This window comes from Bufo bufo, chromosome 6, assembly GCF_905171765.1.
Source record: "Bufo bufo chromosome 6, aBufBuf1.1, whole genome shotgun sequence".
NCBI lineage: Eukaryota > Metazoa > Chordata > Amphibia > Anura > Bufonidae > Bufo > Bufo bufo.
Window position 1 is genome coordinate 260336855 of NC_053394.1, and position 22335 is coordinate 260359189.

Here is a 22335-nt window from a genome sequence, read left to right on the forward strand (position 1 = left end):
TTCTGAGGGTTCTATATGGGAATCTTTTCATTCGTAAATGCAGAACTTGTGGGTGTACCCGGAGCTACTCTCACAAAGTTTGTATAACTTTATGCCATACCTTGCCCATTTGCTAGGCAGGTACTGGCGGAATCTAATCCTCCCTTTGAAAAGTAATAGGGACTCATCTACACTGACATTTTTATCTGGGTTGTACACCTCAGCAAACTTGGTGTTAAAGTGGGCAATGACAGGCCTAACTTTGAACAGACGGTCAAATGTTGGGTCGTTTTGGGGTGGGCACTGTGCATTGTCGTTGTAGTGTAGGAATTTCCTAATTGACTCAAATCGCTTCCGGGTCATGGTCTTACTGTAAATTGGAGTCTGGTAGAAAGAACTCCAATTTTGCCTAACGTATGTTTTTTTTACAATGCCCATATGCAGCACGAGTCCCCAAAACGTCATCATCTCTGCTGCACTTACTGGGGTCCAACCTTGGGGTCTAACATATGGCAATGTAGGGTTCTGATCAATGAATTGTTTGGTGTATAAATTGGTTTGGGCCACCATTAAATTTACAAAATCTTCAGAGAAGAAGATTTTGAAAAAATCTAGTTCAGTGAAGCCCGCACAGTCTATCTGTATTCCGGAATTTGGGGCTGATAATCGTCAGGGGGTGGGGTCCATAAGGCTTCACTCTGGGGGGCTGCCTCTGCTGCTACCCTGGGGCGCCTTCTAGAGGGTCCCTCATGGGCGGCTGATGATGATGATGAGGGGGTAGAGGAGTAGAGGATAGTGGCATCCTCTTCTCCCTCACTGGCAGACTCAGTACCGGAGGCAAGGATGGCGTATGCCTCTTCAGCTGAGTTAACTCGTTGGGATGGATGGGCCATTTTTATTTTATTGGGGCGTGACGTATGAAATGTGTAAACCTTTATTTCGTGTGAGGGGTGTGTATGTTGTGTTTTCACACATAAAGGGGCATGTAATAAATGTGAAATAAAATTTAGAAGAAAAAAATTGTAAAAAAAAAAATGCATGCGTGCAAAAACTGTAGTATGAAAATTTACTACAGTGTTAAAAAAGTGAACACTGGCTCAAAATTAACTTATATCTATATATATAGAACTTTATATATATTTATATAAAGCCCTAACTACAATTTCTTCTTTTTGAACCAAAAAAAAGGAAAAATTGGCAAAAAAAATCAACAAAGATGTAAAAAAAAAAAAAAAAGCGCAAAGAATAATCCCCAGGTGCTGATCAGGCAGGTATGCACTGAACAGCACTTGGCGGTCACAGCTCGCACGCAGAAAAAGTGGTGCAGAGCTGGAAAATTGGAATTTTTTTTAAATAAAAAGACCCAAAAAAGCGAACTGACCAAATGGCGTCCGTAAAAAAAAGGACGGGGGTAAGGGAGGGGGGGGGGGGCGGGAAGGGACAGGGACAGGGAAGGAGGGTGGTTTAGGGATCTGGAACTGCTGAAAATGAAGAAAAAAATCAGTGCAGCAATTCCAGATGTTGTTCTTCTTTTCTTCTTTCAGCAGGAAAGGGTTAAAAGCGCAGTGGTGGTGTACCACAAGTCCCAGCAAGCCAACAGCAGCGCAGAAAAGCACAGAACCTCTCTGCATGCAGTCACCAGCTAGAATGGCTGCATGTAGGGAGGTTCTGCCTCTTCCTTTGCAGCTATAGCTCTGCCATTGGCTGGAGCGTTGTTCCAGCCAATCGCAGCGCTGGCAGGGGACCCCAAACACCGGTGTCCCCTGCCTCACCTTGGAGGAGACCGGTGCTGACCAGTTCAGCACCGGTCACCTCCCCCTGACCTCTCCCTGCCCCGCAGATGTATACAGCTTCCGGCGCTGCGATGTGCCGGTCTTCATTGGAGCTGCAGGGGGGCGGTGCAGCACCATGTTGCCCTTACCCGGCATGGATGCCTGTCGGTAAGAGCATGTACGTCACTGGTCTTTAAGTCCCGTCCAGATAAGACGTACATGTACGTCACAGGTCCTTATGGGGTTAAATATCACACGTCCTAATTTATAGGACATCAGTATAGTACATTTTCTATTGTTCGGGAACAACTACATTCACAATGATTCGTCATCATCATCATCTTGTACTCATGTGACCTGATGAAATAGGGAACCCACAGTTGAGCCATACTATCCCTTTGCAAGGACTAAAGTAGCTATACAATGCTAATGCTGCTAAATGACCCACATTGTCTGACCAGAATGAACAGCAAAGGTTAGATGTCAAGCATTTATCATGAGCGTGAGTCATTCTAGTCCATGTCCTTCAGAAGGGAAATCTGAAAGTCTGCATTTTATGCATAATAACTAAAGCCCACTGTCCATTGCTTGTAGACAAGAACTATAGACAGATGGCTGTTTTAAATTTTAATGTTCTATTTTTAATGAAGAAATTCTTGAAGATACATTCTTATGACACATAACTTAAATATTCTCCTAGGAGTCTCGTTATGAGGAAAATATTGCATTGATTTCAACATTAGGGAACCTAATGGAGCTTTAGTTATGGCTCTGATTTGAATACATTTATTAGTCTGTTTGCTCTGAAATATTTCCATAACGTAAAACTACATTCTGTTATCTATTTACAAATTATTTGAAGTAATTTATATTTATTATATTTACTTATTGTTATAAGTAAGAATGGTCCTTTACAGGACATACTCATGGGTATGCGCAAATTGTAGTTTATGGCTGCGATAACTGCAAACACTTTTTTTTTCTTGTTTGTCTTTGTTTAGTTTATTTTTTTGCAAAACTGGTTGACAGTTATGTTATTGTGCTGTGATTTTGCACAAATTCCAGCAATAAAACACAATTTTACTGTACCAAGTGACTGGATCCACAAAATCAGCACATGGCCAGGGAAATTTTTATCCACAGGAGTAGAGATGAGCGAATTGATTCATGAGAATCAAGATTCAGTTTGTACCTGTGATGGGGTGCCCCTGAAGCTGAGGACGCTGCCGCTGCCGCTTGGTTGACACATTTGGACATCTTGGCTGGCCCTATTCACCTTTAAACAATTTTTGTAAAGTTGGAGGAAACCAGAGCACAAAGTTGGTACCCACACAAACTTGGGGAGAACATACAAACTCCATGCAGATATTGCCTCTGGTTGGCATCAAACCCAGGATACCAGAGCTGACCAGTAAGCCACCATACTATGTAGAGATGGAGGAAGATGCAATACACCTCTTTCACCACTTAGCATGTGGAATTTAATAGTGTGTATATATATATATATATATATATATATATATATATATATATATATATATATATATATATATATACACTGCTCAAAAAAATTAAGGGAACACAAAAATAACACATCCTAGATCTGAGTTAATTAAATATTCTTCTGAAATACTTTGTTCTTTACATAGTTGAATGTGCTGACAACAAAATCACACAAAAATAAAAAAAATGGAAATCAAATTTTTCAACCCATGGAGGTCTGGATTTGGAGTCACACTCAAAATTAAAGTGGAAAAACACACTACAGGCTGATCCAACTTTGATTTAATGTCCTTAAAACAAGTCAAAATGAGGCTCAGTAGTGTGTGTGGCCTCCACTTGCCTGTATGACCTCCATACAACGCCTGAGCATGCTCCTGATGAGGTGGCGGACAGTCTCCTGAGGGATCTCCTCCCAGACCTGGACCAAAGCATCTGCCAACTCCTGGACAGTCTGTGGTGCAACGTGACGTTGGTGGATAGAGCGAGACATGATGTCCCAGATGTGCTCAATTGGATTCAGGTCTGGGGAACGGGCGGGCCAGTCCATAGCATCAATGCCTTCATCTTGCAGGAACTGCTGACACACTCCAGCCACATGAGGTCTAGCATTGTCTTGCATTAGGAGGAACCCAGGGCCAACCGCACCAGCATATGGTCTCACAAGGGGTCTGAGGATCTCATCTCAGTAACTAATGGCTGTCAGGCTACCTCTGGCGAGCACATGGAGGGCTGTGCGGCCCTCCAAAGAAATGCCACCCCACACCATTACTGACCCAATGCCAAACCAGTCATGCTGGAGGATGTTGCAGGCAGCAGAACGTTCTCCACGGCATCTCCAGACTCACGTCTCCAGTCACGTCTGTCACATATGCTCAGTGTGAACCTGCTTTCATCTGTAAAGAGCACAGGGCGCCAGTGGCGAATTTGCCAATCTTGGTGTTCTCTGGCAAATGCCAAACGTCCTGCACGGTGTTGGGCTGTAAGCACAACCCCCACCTGTGGACGTCGGGCCCTCATATCACCCTCATGGAGTCTGTTTCTGACCGTTTGAGCAGACACATGCACATTTGTGGCCTGCTGGAGGTCATTTTGCAGGGCTCTGGCAGTGCTCCTCCTGTTCCTCCTTGCACAAAGGCGGAGGTAGCGGTCCTGCTGCTGGGTTGTTGCCCTCCTACGGCCTCCTCCACGTCTCCTGATGTACTGGCCTGTCTCCTGGTAGCGCCTCCATGCTCTGGACACTACACTGACAGACACAGGAAACCTTCTTGCCACAGCTCGCATTGATGTGCCATCCTGGATAAGCTGCACTACCTGAGCCACTTGTGTGGGTTGTAGACTCCGTCTCATGCTACCACTAGAGTGAAAGCACCGGCAGCATTCAAAAGTGACCAAAACATCAGTCAGGAAGCATAGGAACTGAGAAGTGGTCTGTGGGCACCACCTACAGAACCACTCCTTTATTGGGGGTGTCTTGCTAATTGCCTATAATTTCCACCTGTTGTCTATCCCATTTGCACAACAGCATGTGAAATTGATTGTCACTCAGTGTTGCTTCCTAAGTGGACAGTTTGATTTCACAGAAGTGTGATTGACTTGGAGTTACATTGTGTTGTTTAAGTGTTCCCTTTATTTTTTTGAGCAGTGTATATACAGTATAATATTTTATATATATTTCTCTAGGTAACATTATAACATTCAAATTAATTGGTCTGAGCTGCAATACCAGACACAAACCATGGACAAAAGTGGCGCTGTTTCGAAAAAAAAAAAAAAAAGCAGGACCTGATTCTAAGAGCTTGTGCACACGGCTGTAGCGGTTTTTGCAGTCTGAAAATTGTGGATCTGCAAAACACGAATACCGGCCGTGTGCATTCCACATTTTGCGGAACGTCCTGCCATCTTTAGAACTGTCCTATCTTTGTCCGTAAAATGCTCATGTATAGGAGATGTTGTATTTTTTTTAAGGGTGCCACGGAACAGACATGTGGGCAGCATTTTTGCGGCCCCATTGAAGTGAATGGGTCCACATCCGACCAAAAAAAAAATGCGGATGGGGACCAAAAACACGACTGTGTGCATGAGCCCTAAGGCCTCCTGCACACGAACGTGTGCGCCCCGTGGCCGTCCTGTGGCCCGCAAATTGCGGGCCGCAATGCACGAACATCGACCGTGGGGCAGCCGCAGCGGATTGCCGACCCATTCACTTTAATGGGTCCGCGATCTGGCCGTTCCGCAAAAAGCTAGGACATGTTCTCTCTTTTTGCGGAACGGAAGTACGGGACGAAACGCCACGGAAGCACTCCGTAGTGGTTCCGTTCCGTGCTTCCGTTCCGCACCATTCCACATCTCTAGATTTGCGGACCCATTGAAGTGAATGGGTCCGCATCCGTGATGCGGAATGCACACGGAACGGTGCCCGTGTATTGCGGATCTGCAAATGCGGTCCGCAATTTCGGCAACGGGCAGCACACGTTCGTGTGCAGGAGGCCTACAGCTGTAACACCTAGTTGCTATTCTCCTGTGACTGCCGGCGAGACCTTTGCTCCCTTTCAGAATCAATCAAGGTGCAATTTTCCACCACCTACTAAGGAAACAATGGCTCACAAATGGCAACTGCGAATACACCGTACTGAAAGAATGGGATAAGATACCGCAGAGCGTAAATCGCTTCAGTGTCAGGATGAAGAAACCGTGCTATTTATCGGTTCAGAATATGCCGTTCACTATTACCGCTATAGGTGATCCGCAGCCCGGATGACATTGTAGTACCCCTTTAAGGAAAATGATCTAATTGATATTGTACGGTAAGCACAGATCACGGCTTTGACTTGAACGTGACATCACTGCCTTGAAATGGAATTTAGAACGTCCCACTCCAGAGATAATTAAAATTGTCACATAGGGCGCATCTGCCAGGGTGGGCGTGATGGAATTGTGTAGGAAATGACAATGTAAGGTATGCATCCCGTATAGTATGAACAGTAGGGGTTTATGCATTACACGGTAAGCAGTTCTACATTATTAGTATTATATGTATTAGCATTGTTAATGGAGGGTGAGGTAGAGGGACTGGAGTGCAGAATAAGGGTGGGACAGAAGAGAAAGGAGGCGATTGACTTAGACCTACAGTAGGAGAGTGGGTGGAGGGAGATCCTGGTACAGTCACACACTGCCTCTGCTAGCCTGCACTTGTCTAATACCTCTCTGGGTGATGATCACAATGCAGCAGTACTACACTAGCCACTACTAGAGCGCTGCAGCCTCAATGAAGATCAGACAGCTGCCAGAGAGAAGAAGAGGAAGCAGCCGCATCCCACTGTCACCATGAAACCTGTGGACGTCCATGGAGTGCTGGCCATTCTCTTGTGCATCTGCCTTGCATCTGGAGATCACCAGGTATGAATTTATGACCTCTTAATAAGTCACAGGCTTCCCACTATCAGTTTGTCAGACTTTGACCCACTAATGATGCAGTCTTCTTTGTATTACTATACCTACGGCATATGACAAAGCAAGGGCTATGCTGTGGTGTAGATCAGGATTCTGCTGCAATAGGTTCCCTCATGCTGTAAGCACTGCAGTAACATCAGAAAGTAGAACGGCTAGCTTCATTTGGAAATTGGGGATGACCACTTACATTCCCAATAAAACTGTACACAGCGATTCCTCAGCCACGGGAATAAAGAGGGATGGGTATGGGTTCCCTATGGAATCCGGAAGCTCCTGCGGGCACTCAGCTAAATCAGTTTTAGACTTATCTGAGGGGTAACCATGTATGAATTCTCTAGGATGCTACAGATTAGATGATAGGGTAGAGCTACACCGCACCATTTTTTGTAATGATAGTCAATGGTGTCGTACTGCGACATACTGTGACTGCGATGCATCAGTCGCACAAAAATCCAACTTGGATGGATTTTAGTGCAACTCTTCCGTCACAGTCGCAGCATGTAGCAGTGCGACACCATTGACTATCATGACAGAAAATGTTGCACGACATTGCTGCGACATAACCGGCACACTACAAATTTCGTTGTGTATCCGAGCCCTTAACGTCATCAGTTTTCAAGCTAAACAACTGTCTTGTACGTACGAAGACTGGAGACACAGAGACGAAGTACAGGCCACACTGCCATAACTGCCGCCAAGGTGTCTCCATTAGGGCTACTTTATCATCTGCGCTTTTGCTGTCCAGTTTTCAGATCCGGCATGGGATCTCAAAATCGCAGCAAAACGCTTCAGTTTTTTATAATACAACCAGCCGTATCCGTTCAGAAAGGATTCGGTTGTATTATATAGAAGATGAAGAAAATGCCAGATCCAGCACTAAAACCAGTGTAAGTTTTCGTGTCCCTAAAAACTGGATCCGACACCATTGACTTACATGGTTTTTGGTGCCGGATCAGTGGCATGCTCAGTTTTCCATGCCGCACACAAAAAAGCTGCTGGCAGCAGTTTTGTGTCCAGCATGGGAACGCAACAAACCGGAACGGAATGCATTCTGGTGCATTCCGTTCCGGTTTGTTCCGTTTTGTCCCCGTTGACAATGAATGAGGACAAAACGGAAGCGTTATGCTGTGGTTTTGAGACCCTGTGCCATACCTCAAAACTGGACGATATAATGCAGCCTTAAGGGCTCATGCACACAAACGTTTTTCGCGTTCAGTATACTGGCCGTTTTTTCAGTTTAGCATGCGTTACTTATACTGAACCATTCATTTCAATGGGTCAGCAAAAAAAACGGAATTGTCTCTGTGTGCATTCCGTTTCTGTATTTCCGTTTCTGTATTTCCGTTCCGTTCAAAGATAGAACACGTCCTATTATTGCCCGCAAATCACATTCCGTGGCTCCATTCAAGTCAATGGGTCCGCAAAAAAAACAGAACACATACGGAAGGTACTCCGTATGTCTTCCATATGTCTTCCATATCTGTTCCGTTTTTGCCGAACCATCTATTGGAAATTTTATGCCCAGCCCAATTTTTGCTATGTAATTACTGTATACTGTATATGCCATACGGAAAAACGGAACAGAAAAACCGAATGGAACCGGAAACACTACTGAAACAAAAAACAGAAAAACGGATCTGTTAAAAATGGCCTGCAAAACACTGAAAAAGCCATACGGTCGTGTTCATGAGCCCTAACAGAGACATTAAAATGGACATATAAAAGAGGGCCCCCCCCATAAGCAGTATGGCCAGCAAAGTATCCCACGTAAACTGATCCAGCAGAGTGCCCAGCCCAGTATACAACCCTTCACAATTCCATGGAATCCATTAGACAGATCTGGCTGCCGGCGGATGCCACAAGAGGAAGCTCATTGAATACATATTTTACTTATACAGCTGTCAATAGGCTGATTTTTGCAGCGACATCACTGACGAGATTGTCAGTGCAGCCTAAATTGTCTGAAGACCCACAGCACCAATCAGATTACGTTGCGATTACGTCGTCTCCACAGTGTGTGGATGAGATTTCTAAAATCACCCCCACTTTGCTTGTACTGTAAATGCTGCGGATTTTGCACATCAAATTCTGCTGCATTTGATGCCTATCTAAACCAACCCTTGGAGGACTTTCAGATGCTGCCCAGTTTAATCATGGCATCACAGTGTATGGATTAATAATGACCATGTGCCTATGAAGGTGGCCGTCAGCATGTTCTATATTCTGCGTTTTTAGAAGTGAATGCGGCTTCAGTGAAAACACATTGCATCCGGAAACAAGTGCGGATGTGATGCATTTTTCACTGATGGTTGCTAAGAGATCAAAACGCATCAAAACGCATTGCACTCGTGCGGGAAAAACTGAACAACTAAACGCAATCGCAGACAAAACTGACTGAACTTGCATGCAAAATGGTGCGAGTTTCACGGAACGCATCCGGACCTAATCCGTCACGCTCGTATGAAACTGGCCTAAGGGTTTAGCTACAAGTCAGATTTAGTTGTGACTGGTCGCAGGGGCAGCATGTCACAGTGCAACACCATTGACTATCATTACAAAACAAAAAGTTGCGCAACTTTTTTTGTAATAATAGTCAATCGTGTCGCAATGCAACATGCTGTGACCGCGACGCGACAGTCACAAGAAAAACCGACTTGGATTGATTTTTACGACTGTCACAGAATGTCATATGTCACACTGCAACACCAATGCCGATCATTTAAAAAAATGTTGTGCGATTTTTCAGCGATAAATGTCGCAGTGTAGCTAGATCCTAGTTCATGCTCATTGTATGGATAATCACTGACTGATGCACTTGCAGTTTAGTCAGTATTCACTCTATAGGTAATCTATCTTCATTCTGCAGGACCTGCGCTGACGTCACCGCGCTCACCATGTGGTGAGCGCGATGACGTCAGCGAAGGTCCTTTTGCAGGTCCTTCAAGAAGAACAAAGAAGAGGATCCCGCGATCAAGTGGATGGGGTGAGTAATGTTTTTATTATTTTTTTACCCTCAATTGACATTTGACTTTGCATTCTGTATAAAAGAATGCTATTATTTTCCCCTATAACCATGTTATAATGGAAAATAATAAAATCTACAGAACACCAAACCCAAACCTGAACTTCAGTGAAGAAGTCCGGGTTAGGGTCTGGGTACCACATTAAGTTTTTTATCACGCGCGTGCAAAACGCATTGCACCTGCGCGATAAAAACTGAACAACTGAGCACAAACGCAGGCAAAACTGAATGACTTTTGCCTGTGAACTCGCTCAGTTTTCACTGAACGCAGACGCAACACATCCGGACCTAATCCGGACACACTCGTCTGCAAGGGGCATTACCTCTGTACTTGCAGTTTAGTCAGTATTCACTCTATAGGTAACCAGTTACAGCTGCACATGCACTTTAGTCAGTATTCACTCTATAGGTAACCAGTTACTGCTGCACATGTACTATAGTCAGTATTCACTCTATAGGTAATCAGTGACCGCTGCACTTGCACTTTAGTCAGTATTCACTCTATAGGTAACCAGTTACTGCTGCACATGCACTTTAGTCTGTATTTACTCTATAGGTAACCAGTTACAGCTGCACTTGCACTTTAGTCAGTATTCACTCTATAGGTAATCAGTGACCGCTGCACTTGTAGTTTAGTCAGTACTCACTCTATAGGTAATCAGTGACCGCTGCACTTGTAGTTTAGTCAGTATTCACTCTATAGGTAATCAGTGACCGCTGCACTTGCACTTTAGTCAGTATTCACTCTATAGGTAACCAGTTACTGCTGCACATGCACTTTAGTCAGTATTCACTCTATAGGTAACCAGTGACCGCTGCACTTGTAGTTTAGTCAGTATTCACTCTATAGGTAATCAGTGACCGCTGCACTTGCACTTTAGTCAGTATTCACTCTATAGGTAACCAGTGACCGCTGCACTTGCACTTTAGTCAGTATTCACTCTATAGGTAACCAGTTACAGCTGCACTTGCACTTTAGTCAGTATTCACTCTATAGGTAATCAGTGACCGCTGCACTTGTAGTTTAGTCAGTATTCACTCTATAGGTAACCAGTTACAGCTGCACTTGTAGTTTAGTCAGTATTCACTCTATAGGTAATCAGTGACCGCTGCACTTGCACTTTAGTCAGTATTCACTCTATAGGTAACCAGTTACTGCTGCACATGCACTTTAGTCAGTATTCACTCTATAGGTAACCAGTTACAGCTGCACATGCACTTTTTAGTCAGTATTCACTCTATAGGTAATCAGTGACCGCTGCACTTGCACTTTAGTCAGTATTCACTCTATAGGTAACCAGTGACCGCTGCACTTGTAGTTTAGTCAGTATTCACTCTATAGGTAACCAATTACTGCTGCACTTGTAGTTTAGTCAGTATTCACTCTATAGGTAATCAGTTACTGCTGCACTTGCACTTTAGTCAGCATTCACTCTATAGGTAATCAGTTACCGCTGCACTTGCAGTTTAGTCAGTATTCAGTCTATAGGTAATCAGTTACCGCTGCACTTGCACTTTAGTCAGTATTCACTCTATAGGTAACCAGTTACAGCTGCACTTGCACTTTAGTCAGTATTCACTCTATAGGTAATCAGTGACCGCTGCACTTGTAGTTTAGTCAGTATTCCCTCTATAGGTAACCAGTTACAGCTGCACTTGCAGTTTAGTCAGTATTCACTCTATAGGTAATCAGTGACCGCTGCACTTGCACTTTAGTCAGTATTCACTCTATAGGTAACCAGTTACTGCTGCACATGCACTTTAGTCAGTATTCACTCTATAGGTAACCAGTTACAGCTGCACATGCACTTTAGTCAGTATTCACTCTATAGGTAATCAGTTACTGCTGCACTTGCACTTTAGTCAGTATTCACTCTATAGGTAATCAGTGACCGCTGCACTTGTAGTTTAGTCAGTATTCACTCTATAGGTAATCATTTACCGCTGCACTTGTAGTTTAGTCAGTATTAACTCTATAGATAATCAGTGACCGCTGCACTTGCAGTTTAGTCAGTATTCACTCTATAGGTAATCAGTGACCGCTGCACTTGTAGTTTAGTCAGTATTCACTCTATAGGTAATCATTTACCGCTGCACTTGTAGTTTAGTCAGTATTAACTCTATAGATAATCAGTGACCGCTGCACTTGTAGTTTAGTCAGTATTCACTCTATAGGTAATCAGTTACCGCTGCACTTGCAGTTTAGTCAGTATTCCCTCTATAGGTAATCAGTTACCGCTGCACTTGCACTTTATTCAGTATTCACTCTACAGTATAGGTAACCAGTTACAGCTGCACTTGCACTTTACAGGGAGTGCAGAATTATTAGGCAAGTTGTATTTTTGAGGAATAATTTTATTATTGAACAACAACCATGTTCTCAATGAACCCAAAAAACTCATTAATATCAAAGCTGAATATTTTTGGAAGTAGTTTTTAGTTTGTTTTTAGTTTTAGCTATTTTAGGGGGATATCTGTGTGTGCAGGTGACTATTACTGTGCATAATTATTAGGCAACTTAACAAAAAACAAATATATACCCATTTCAATTATTTATTTTTACCAGTGAAACCAATATAACATCTCAACATTCACAAATATACATTTCTGACATTCAAAAACAAAACAAAAACAAATCAGTGACCAATATAGCCACCTTTCTTTGCAAGGACACTCAAAAGCCTGCCATCCATGGATTCTGTCAGTGTTTTGATCTGTTCACCATCAACATTGCGTGCAGCAGCAACCACAGCCTCCCAGACACTGTTCAGAGAGGTGTACTGTTTTCCCTCCTTGTAAATCTCACATTTGATGATGGACCACAGGTTCTCAATGGGGTTCAGATCAGGTGAACAAGGAGGCCATGTCATTAGATTTTCTTCTTTTATACCCTTTCTTGCCAGCCACGCTGTGGAGTACTTGGACGCGTGTGATGGAGCATTGTCCTGCATGAAAATCATGTTTTTCTTGAAGGATGCAGACTTCTTCCTGTACCACTGCTTGAAGAAGGTGTCTTCCAGAAACTGGCAGTAGGACTGGGAGTTGAGCTTGACTCCATCCTCAACCCGAAAAGGCCCCACAAGCTCATCTTTGATGATACCAGCCCAAACCAGTACTCCACCTCCACCTTGCTGGCGTCTGAATCGGACTAGAGCTCTCTGCCCTTTACCAATTCAGCCACTGGCCCATCCATCTGGCCCATCAAGACTCACTCTCATTTCATCAGTCCATAAAACCTTAGAAAAATCAGTCTTGAGATATTTCTTGGCCCAGTCTTGACGTTTCAGCTTGTGTGTCTTGTTCAGTGGTGGTCGTCTTTCAGCCTTTCTTACCTTGGCCATGTCTCTGAGTATTGCACACCTTGTGCTTTTGGGCACTCCAGTGATGTTGCAGCTCTGAAATATGGCCAAACTGGTGGCAAGTGGCATCTTGGCAGCTGCACGCTTGACTTTTCTCAGTTCATGGGCAGTTATTTTGCGCCTTGGTTTTTCCACACGCTTCTTGCGACCCTGTTGACTATTTTGAATAAAACGCTTGATTGTTCGATGATCACGCTTCAGAAGCTTTGCAATTTTAAGAGTGCTGCATCCCTCTGCAAGATATCTCACTATTTTTGACTTTTCTGAGCCTGTCAAGTCCTTCTTTTGACCCATTTTGCCAAAGGAAAGGGAGTTGCCTAATAATTATGCACACCTAATATAGGGTGTTGATGTCATTAGACCACACCCCTTCTCATTACAGAGATGCACATCACCTAATATGCTTAATTGGTAGTAGGCTTTCGAGCCTATACAGCTTGGAGTAAGACAACATGCATAAAGAGGATGATGTGGTCAAAATACTCATTTGCCTAATAATTCTGCATGCAGTTTAGTCAGTATTCACTCTATAGGTAATCAGTGACCGCTGCACTTGCACTTTAGTCAGTATTCACTCTATAGGTAATCAGTGACCGCTGCACTTGAACTAATTATAGGTAATTGGAACAGGTACTTACCAATGTCTGCCTGCCTGCTCCTTTCTGAAACTGAGAACCAGTGGAAGAGATGCATTGGAGAAGGGTATTTTAGATTTTTTCCTCTTCCAGTGTGGTGATTAATATACGCCATTAGGATTGGGGGGCTGCACCTGGGCTCAACAGTGGTTTTAAAAAGATTTTCCAGTTTGCATAAACATCCTTCAAAATAATCATTTATGAAGGTAGCTGTAATGATGTAATGTATTTCTTTAACCCTTATTGCTCCCATCTTCTGTTTTGGGCTGTGGTCACATGACCATGTCCATACATCTTTCTTATTTCCTGCGATGTCTTGTCCATGGGCACGTCAAAGCAGCAGCAGGGGCAGTGATAGGTGAGTGTTTATCTAATTACCTGGTGGGAGGAGCTATAAACTAGCTGGCCGTTGTTAGGGGGCGGTGCTGCAGCTGTGGCAAGGAAGGAAGAAGTGCATCATGGGTTCGGTTGGATACAGCAACAGGAAGTGCTGCATACAGGATGTAAACCAACCAAAGTGATTTGTTTACATGATGAAAACATGTCAGGAGAGTCCAAATTGATAAAAGGAGGGAGAAGTGTACACTAAGTAACCAACTACATGAGCATATCTGTTAAAAACCACAGTAATCCCAGAAAACTCCTTCATTTTATCATATGATTGACCCACTACCCTGAAATAAGAAATAAATTCCTTGGTTTGGAATTTGTCACATAAATGATTTGAAGGATACCATATCTCCTCATGGAGAGCGCCTAAACCGTGTGAGGAGTCTTATAGACCAGACAAAATTTCTCTGGAATTCTGGGAAGAAAGGAAGCAAATGAGCTCTTAACAAGCTCTGCCTCTGATGCCACCATGTAAGGTAGTTATCATATAAGTCAGTGTTTGACCTTGAGACAGGCCTTGAGACATGACTCGGATAATAATTAAGCCAGGACCTCATCTACAGACAGCTGCCTGCCTCATCTGCAGACCGGTGTCTGCCTTACAGTTTTAAAAGCACTACAGTATAGGTGCGCAACTATAATCCATATAGCAAAATAAGTTGGGGCCCCCACCGCCTAGTGTAAGAAAAATTTAAACTGCTGTATAAGTAGCAATGATTAAGGCCTCTTTCACACGACCGCATGGCTTTTTCAGTGTTTTGCGGTCCGTTTTTCACAGATCTGTTGTTCCATGTTTTGTTTCCGTTGTGTTTTCGTTTCTGTTCTGTTTTTCCGTATGGCATATACAGTATACAGTAATTACATAGAAAAAATTGGGCAGGGCATAACATTTTCAATAGATGGTTCCGCAAAAACGGAACAGATATGGAAGACATACGGATGCATTTCCGTATGTGTTCCATTTTTTTTTGTGGACCCATTGACTTGAATGGAGCCACGGAACGTGATTTGCGGGCAATAATAGGACATGTTCTATCTTTCAACGAAACGGAAATACGAAAACGGAATGCATACGCAATACATTCCGTTTTTTTGCGGAACCATTGAAATGAATGGTTCCGTATACGGACCATATACGGAACGCAAAAAACGGCCCGTAAATGGAAAAAAAAATGGTTGTGTGAAAGAGGCCTAAAAGTATGTATAAGCAGCACAATATAATCAGAAAACTGCCATCTTGTTATTCTGTACAAAAGGGTACAACTTTCTTGCACCTGATTGGGCCCCCTCTACTTTTGGGCCACATAGCAAGTGCTATGGCTCTAGTTATGCCTACATGTCTTTAGTTTGTACTGTACGTGATACAGGAAACTTCCTCATGTATTACAATTCTGCACTAGCATTTGTCCTAGGGCAGGGGTGCTCAACCTGCAGACCTCCAGCTGTTGCAAAACTACAACTTTCAGCATGCCCTAATAGCTGTAGGCTGTCCAGGCATGCTGGGAGTTGTAGTTTTGCAACAGCTGGAGAGTCACAGGTTGAGCATCCCTGTCCTAGGGAATAAATGCACAGGGCAGACTACAAATACATACACCGTTTCAAAAAGGGTCCTCTATTGGTCTCAGACTCTCAGGTTTTTTATGTTGTATTTATAGCATGCAAGGCAGTGAAATCATATAAGTTCATACCGGGCCTGTCCTAACCTCTATTCTACTTTGGCCTGAGCTCTCACAGTGTTTATAGACACAACTTCTGCATACTTGACATAGGAGACAAAACTACATGATAGCACACGAGGACATGCTGTTTGTTGACTTTACATTAGGATACGGACTAAAATGACCCTGTTCTTGAGTCACAATAGGAAGCAAGAGCTATGGAAAAATTGCAGGTCTTTTCATTCAACGGTAAAAAGAACCATAATGTACTATCTTCACTCTTGGGCTACCAAAAAGTATTGTGTGATCTTTGCATTTAGCCTCTCCTGAATGGTCAGTTAGGTAAGAAAATGCCATGGTACAGACATAGAAAGCTGCTAGAGATTTCTTATATACAATTTACTCTATATGTGATAGTTAACTCCCAAAAACAAGAGTTGTTCTGGATAGGATTCATCCATGTGAAACCTTTTATGGTTGCTTCATGCCTAGCGCTAGCGTAAATCCATTGTTTATGTGCAGGACATTATCTGAGTCTTAGTACAAAGGGACATATCTGTCAATGCATTGGAAAAGAAAAAATAGTTGTTGGTTGGTCCCTTTAGCATCTATTCAAAGCTAGATAGTCCAGTGTTCCTCAAAGTTTCTAAGCAAAGTACCTCCAGTCAAAGAGAAGTCACAGAACAACCCACAAGGCTACCATCATTTAAATATTGCCGAACTAACATCATATTACATTATATTTTGTTACTGCACTTTTTACTAGTAATGGTTGTCATTGTCTTGATTTTTCTTTGAACTCTGGGGCAATGGGAGGGCACCATCTTAGTTCACATGGCGACCCATCATAAAGGACTGTGGATGTGTAGGGGGATAGAGTGAGTGCACATTTCGATTTTTAGGAAAAGAGTGTATCTATATAAGAGCCATCTAACAATGGAGCTCTCACTTTAGTGGCAGCCTACAATAATGCCCTTGGAACAGAGGCATCCTGAAGCAGTGCCCCGATGAAATAGCAAATCTACAGCAGTGGTTTTATAACCATTGACTGCATCATTACACCATAGCACATCCAGTCTGCAAGATGGCCACCATAACAATGGTAGCAGAGGAAATGAAAAGTTGTTTGCAAGAAATGCATTGCATGTGGTTCCAAGAGAGCACCAGTGGCACAGTGTGGGTTACCAGAGCCTGGGGCAAGCCACCTAACTTTTGGACATGCCACTTTTTATACAGCCACACTCTACAGTATAACAAGACCAATATTACCAATAATAAAACTATATAAAGTGCAAATAATACCCCTACATAATGACCACATATGATCAGAATGTCACCACCATACTGATAATGAATAAAAAACACTATACAATAACCAACAATAACACTATATAAGAGAAAAATAATACTGCCAAGACCATGATAACATGTATTACCACCTCACAGTGACTATACCAATACCGATATACACTATACTAATACTGCACATGATGTACTATACAAAGAGCAATATTACCGCCACAGCAGTGGTAGACACCAGTTAGTGCATACACAAAGAATACAATGCAGGTAAATCCACTTAATTACAGGAGATATCTCCTTTGACTGGAACTGAAGTCATTCTCTTTTCTTTTCTTTCCAGTCCAAAACACAATTTCTTCAAGCATCTATAATGCCCCCAGTAGTGCCCCAGTATTCATAATGGCCTCCATATTGGCAGTATGTATAATGCCCCCCATAGTTTCCCCAGTATTTATAATGCCCTCTGTAGTGCCTCTAGTATGTTAAATGACCCCAGTGATGCCCCAGTATTTATAATAACCCCCTGCAGTGCCCCCAGGCACTTATAATGCCCACCTATAGTGCTCTGGCCAGTTGTAATGCTCGCTGTATTGCACCTAGCCATTCATAATGTCCCCTGTAGTACCTCCAGGCAGTTATAATGCCCCATGTAGTGCCCCAGACAGTTGTAATGCTATGGCTCTTGGGTCCCACCAGACTGGTATGATTCCCCCTGTAGTGCCCCCAGTCAGTGAATATGCCTCCTGTAATGCCTCCAGCCAATTATAATGCCCCCTAGCCACCAATTGCCTACTGCCTTGCAGGCTTTAGGCTTTGTGGCCTGTGGCAGATGCAGCTCTATCCAGCTCTCTTGTAGGCCACAAGCCTAAACCAGCCTGCAACCACCCCTCTGGTCGCTCCACGCTATGCCACTTGGGTACATGTACTGTAACTGAGATATAAGATCAGACTCTTAGTGTAAATGTGAAATGATAGTGCAAAAAATGATAAATATTTTAAGGAAAAATGTGTGCATTTGTGGCCTGGTAGCACAATTTTAGTTTAAGTGGTACATTAGGGATTGCTCAATATAAACTTACTACTGTACTGTACCTAATAATACCTTTGCAACTTATATACTTACATTAGATCATATAAACATGGCCTAATGTTTACATTAAATAGAGTATAAAAAAATCGGACAGTTTTTGATAAATCTTCAGAAAAATGATTTTGCATTCACTTTGTGCGGTAATGAAGATAATCCAGGGCTTCACCATGTCAAACCCAAACATGCTGAGATCCAGTAGGTGTTCTCAGCTATGCTAGAGAAGTTCTGGTAGCATATTTATAAGCTCTGAGCAGAAGATGGCCATTGGTTCCAGGAGCTGAGCCCTAGATTTTCTTTTATTATGGTGGCTTTTTAGGGATCAAATTAGACTGCTGGGAAGATGAGATCAAATTTCACTCACACGCACACTAATATAGAGCAAAGATCTTCTGAGAATTTTAGTTTCCCAGTATGTTCTCTGCAGAAAATCATGTATGTTGTACAAGTGAGGGTCTCCAGCCTGTAGTCTTCAGATTTATGGAGAAACTGATGCTAGGACCAACTTCAATAACCTAGAAAAGACTCCATCATTGACTCTGGCAGTCAATGTAGTATTTTTTTATTTTATTACACGAAACAAACAACCATTTAGTGGTGTGCTACTGCCAGCCAGGGGCAAGTGCTCACCTTCTGTATACAGGTGAAACGCGAAAAATTAGAATATCGTGCAAAGTTCATTTATTTCAGTAATGCAACTTAAAAGGTGAAACTAACATATGAGATAGACTCATTACATGCAAAGCGAGATATTTCAAGCCTTTAGTTGTTATAATTTGGATGATTATGGCTTATAGCTTATGAAACCCCAAAGTCTCAATTTGGAGGTACCCTTTGCTCAGGGGATATGGATTAATTTGCTGACTAGAGTGTGACACTTTGAGCCTAGAATATTGAACCTTTTCACAAAACTCTAATTTTAAGTTGCAATAATGCAATTCCTTTTCATTTGCATTACTGAAATAAATGGACTTTTGCACGATATTCAAATTTTTCGAGTTTCACCTGTACATTACCATACATGCTCTCTTCTGCCCTGCTGCTCCTCTGTCCACTGCTGTATGCAAAATGTTTATATGCTGGAAAGTAGAAAACAGCTTTGAAGCAATCTTGTGTATGGGTGTCTGAGTTATTTTGTGTGGGTACCAGCAGCACTAGTACAAGAGGGATTCAAATTACGTGGCAATTCAAACAGGGGTCTCAGTTCCTCTTTTGGCTACATGCACATGGCCGTCACATGGCCATTTGAGCACCAAGGAAAGTCTATGGGTTATTCAGATGGCATTTTTTTTAACGGCCGTCAAAAAATTGGACATGTCCTATTTTGGGCCGTTTTCACGACCAGATGGACCTCATTAAAATCAATGGGACCATTTTTAACGGCCACTTAGACAGGAGTGCACCCGTCTAATGGCCATTACAAAAGGGTACACTAGGACAATATGGCCTTTTAGGGGTTACATTTTATTTTTATTTTTAAAGTACTCACCTCACCCACTTGCATGCGCAGAGGCAGTTGCTCCTCTCTTCATTGAAAAGGACCTGCCAAAGGACCTGTGCTCAGCGTGATGACGTCACCATGCTGTCACGCTCGTGTGTGGGAGGAAAACACCACACCGAGTATAGGAGGAGAAGGGGATACCGGAATAAGGCCTGGAAACTAGGGAAGGAATATGGACACCTCCTAGAGAAAACCCTAACTCCAGTCCTGACAGACTACCAGTATGAACAGGCCCCAAAGGTAGGCAAGTTCATACACTGGATACCTAGAATCCTATCTCACCCTATAGGACCCTGGAACTAATGTCAGGACTGAGTCTACCTGTTCCTCCAAAGGGAAGAACGAACAGGAGTCTCCCTCAGGCCTAATGATAAACAACAGGGAAAGGCAACACACACATACAGTACAGACCAAAAGTTTGGACACACCTTCTCATTCAAAGAGTTTTCTTTATTTTCATGACTATGAAAATTGTAGATTCACACTGAAGGCATCAAAACTATGAATTAACACATGTGGAATTATATACATAACAAACAAGTGTGAAACAACTGAAAATATGTCATATTCTAGGTTCTTCAAAGTAGCCACCTTTTGCTTTGATTACTGCTTTGCACACTCTTGGCATTCTCTTGATGAGCTTCAAGAGGTAGTCCCCTGAAACGGTTTTCACTTCACAGGTGTGCCCTGTCAGGTTTAATAAGTGGGATTTCTTGCCTTATAAATGGGTTTGGGACCATCAGTGGCGTTGAGGAGAAGTCAGGTGGATACACAGCTGATAGTCCTACTGAATAGACTGTTAGAATTAGTATTATGGCAAGAAAAAAGCAGCTAAGTAAAGAAAAATGAGTGGCCATCATTACTTTAAGAAATGAAGGTCAGTCAGTCAGCCGAAAAATTGGGAAAACTTTGAAAGTAAAGGCTATTTGACCATGAAGGAGAGTGATGGGGTGCTGCGCCAGATGACCTGGCCTCCACAGTCACCGGACCTGAACCCAATCGAGATGGTTTGGGGTGAGCTGGACCGCAGAGTGAAGGCAAAAGGGCCAACAAGTGCTAAGCATCTCTGGGAACTCCTTCAAGACTGTTGGAAGACCATTTCAGGGGAGTACCTCTTGAAGCTCATCAAGAGAATGCCAAGAGTGTGCAAAGCAGTAATCAAAGCAAAAGGTGGCTACTTTGAAGAACCTAGAATATGACATATGTTCAGTTGTTTCACACTTGTTATGTATATAATTCCACATGTGTTAATTCATAGTTTTGATGCCTTCATAGTCATGAAAATAAAGAAAACTCTTTGAATGAGAATGTGTGTCCAAACTTTTGGTCTGTACTGTATATCAAAACAAAATACAAAAGGGAACGGAAACACTTATCTTCAATAAAGCTATGGTAGCACCAGGAACTCAGCCGAGAACTAAACACAAGCTAACCACAAGTCCAACAGAAGCTATAAACCGCATAGCATAGTGGGAGAAACAACAATAAATAGAGAAGGTAAAATGACCACAATAGCCACACCTGGGAAAAGAAGGTGTGGCAAGCACCAGAAACAACACAGGCGTCATTTGATCCAAAAGTAAAACATGTCTCCTGCCACGTGTTACCAGTCTTACAGGTCTCCTGCCACCTTCGCGGGAATGTCCGTATGTCTCGGTACGTCCGTTACACACGTGCTCATGCTGGGAGTGCACGGTGACGTCATCAAGTTTAGTGCAGGTCCTTTTCAATGAAGAAAGGAGCGACTGCCTCTGTGAATGCAAGTGGATGAGGTGAGTATTTTTTTTAATTCCTTTTTTGCGAACCGTGTATTTTACCAATACTTACAATTGAGACATGCCATGCAGACTCAGGAACGGAAGACTCCTTCTTTGACTGTGCACTCCATGCCGGTGATTGATTCAGTGGTGCAGGCCAGATTATTGCGCACGATTATCTCCATGGCTTATGCCAGTCTACTAGATAAAGTAGTATGTGATCCATTAACCAGTCTTAAGGCTAAATGGGAGAGGGATGTTGGAGAACTGTCGGAGGAAAAATGGAGGGATGTTTTGGGGGCAGTACCCACGATATCTATGAGTGTGGCACATAGGCGATCGCAATTATTCCTTATTCATGGGGTATACAAGACGCCGCGACTCCTGTTTAAGATGGGTCTACGTGCGGACTCTAACTGTCCTAGGTGTGCTGCCCCGGATGCAGACTTGGCTCATATGTTTTGGTCCTGCACAGAACTGGAGCGTTTCTGGTGTGGAGTGTATAGACAAATAGAAAACAGCTATGGAGTTATTTTACCAAAGACTCCACTGGTGGGGTATCTTGGGTATGTAGAGGACCTAACAACCACCAATGATTATAAATTAGCAATTGCTAAATTATTGTACATTGCACGTAAATCCATTGCAAAACACTGGATACAGCCGATCTCTCCGACTAAATCAGAGTGGATAAATATGGTCAATCATATGATATCCATGGAGAGTGGCATCTATATTAAAAGAGGCACTGTACAGAAATTTAAGAAGCAATGGCAGGTGTGGCTGGCTGGACCTGGGGGAAGTCTCAGAGATTGATGCATATTTGGAATGGAATGGTCCTAAGGGGATTTGGAAGTTAAGATGTAAGAGAATTAGAGCATTTTTGTCCATGTCGAGGGAGATGACCACACGGAGAGGGG

General features: G+C 43.0%; 1 protein-coding gene across 1 annotated transcript in view; it reads left to right on the plus strand.

The window, feature by feature from the left end:
- The first annotated feature begins 6415 nt into the window (after positions 1 to 6415).
- The window catches only part of LOC121003653 (neurotrypsin-like), a 105876-nt gene continuing 89956 nt past the window's right edge, over positions 6416 to 22335 (plus strand). Inside the window, exon 1 of the mRNA XM_040435510.1 lies at positions 6416 to 6650. Coding sequence (XP_040291444.1) covers positions 6579 to 6650 — 72 coding nt within the window. The 5' untranslated portion in view covers positions 6416 to 6578. The remainder of the gene's footprint in view (positions 6651 to 22335) is intronic.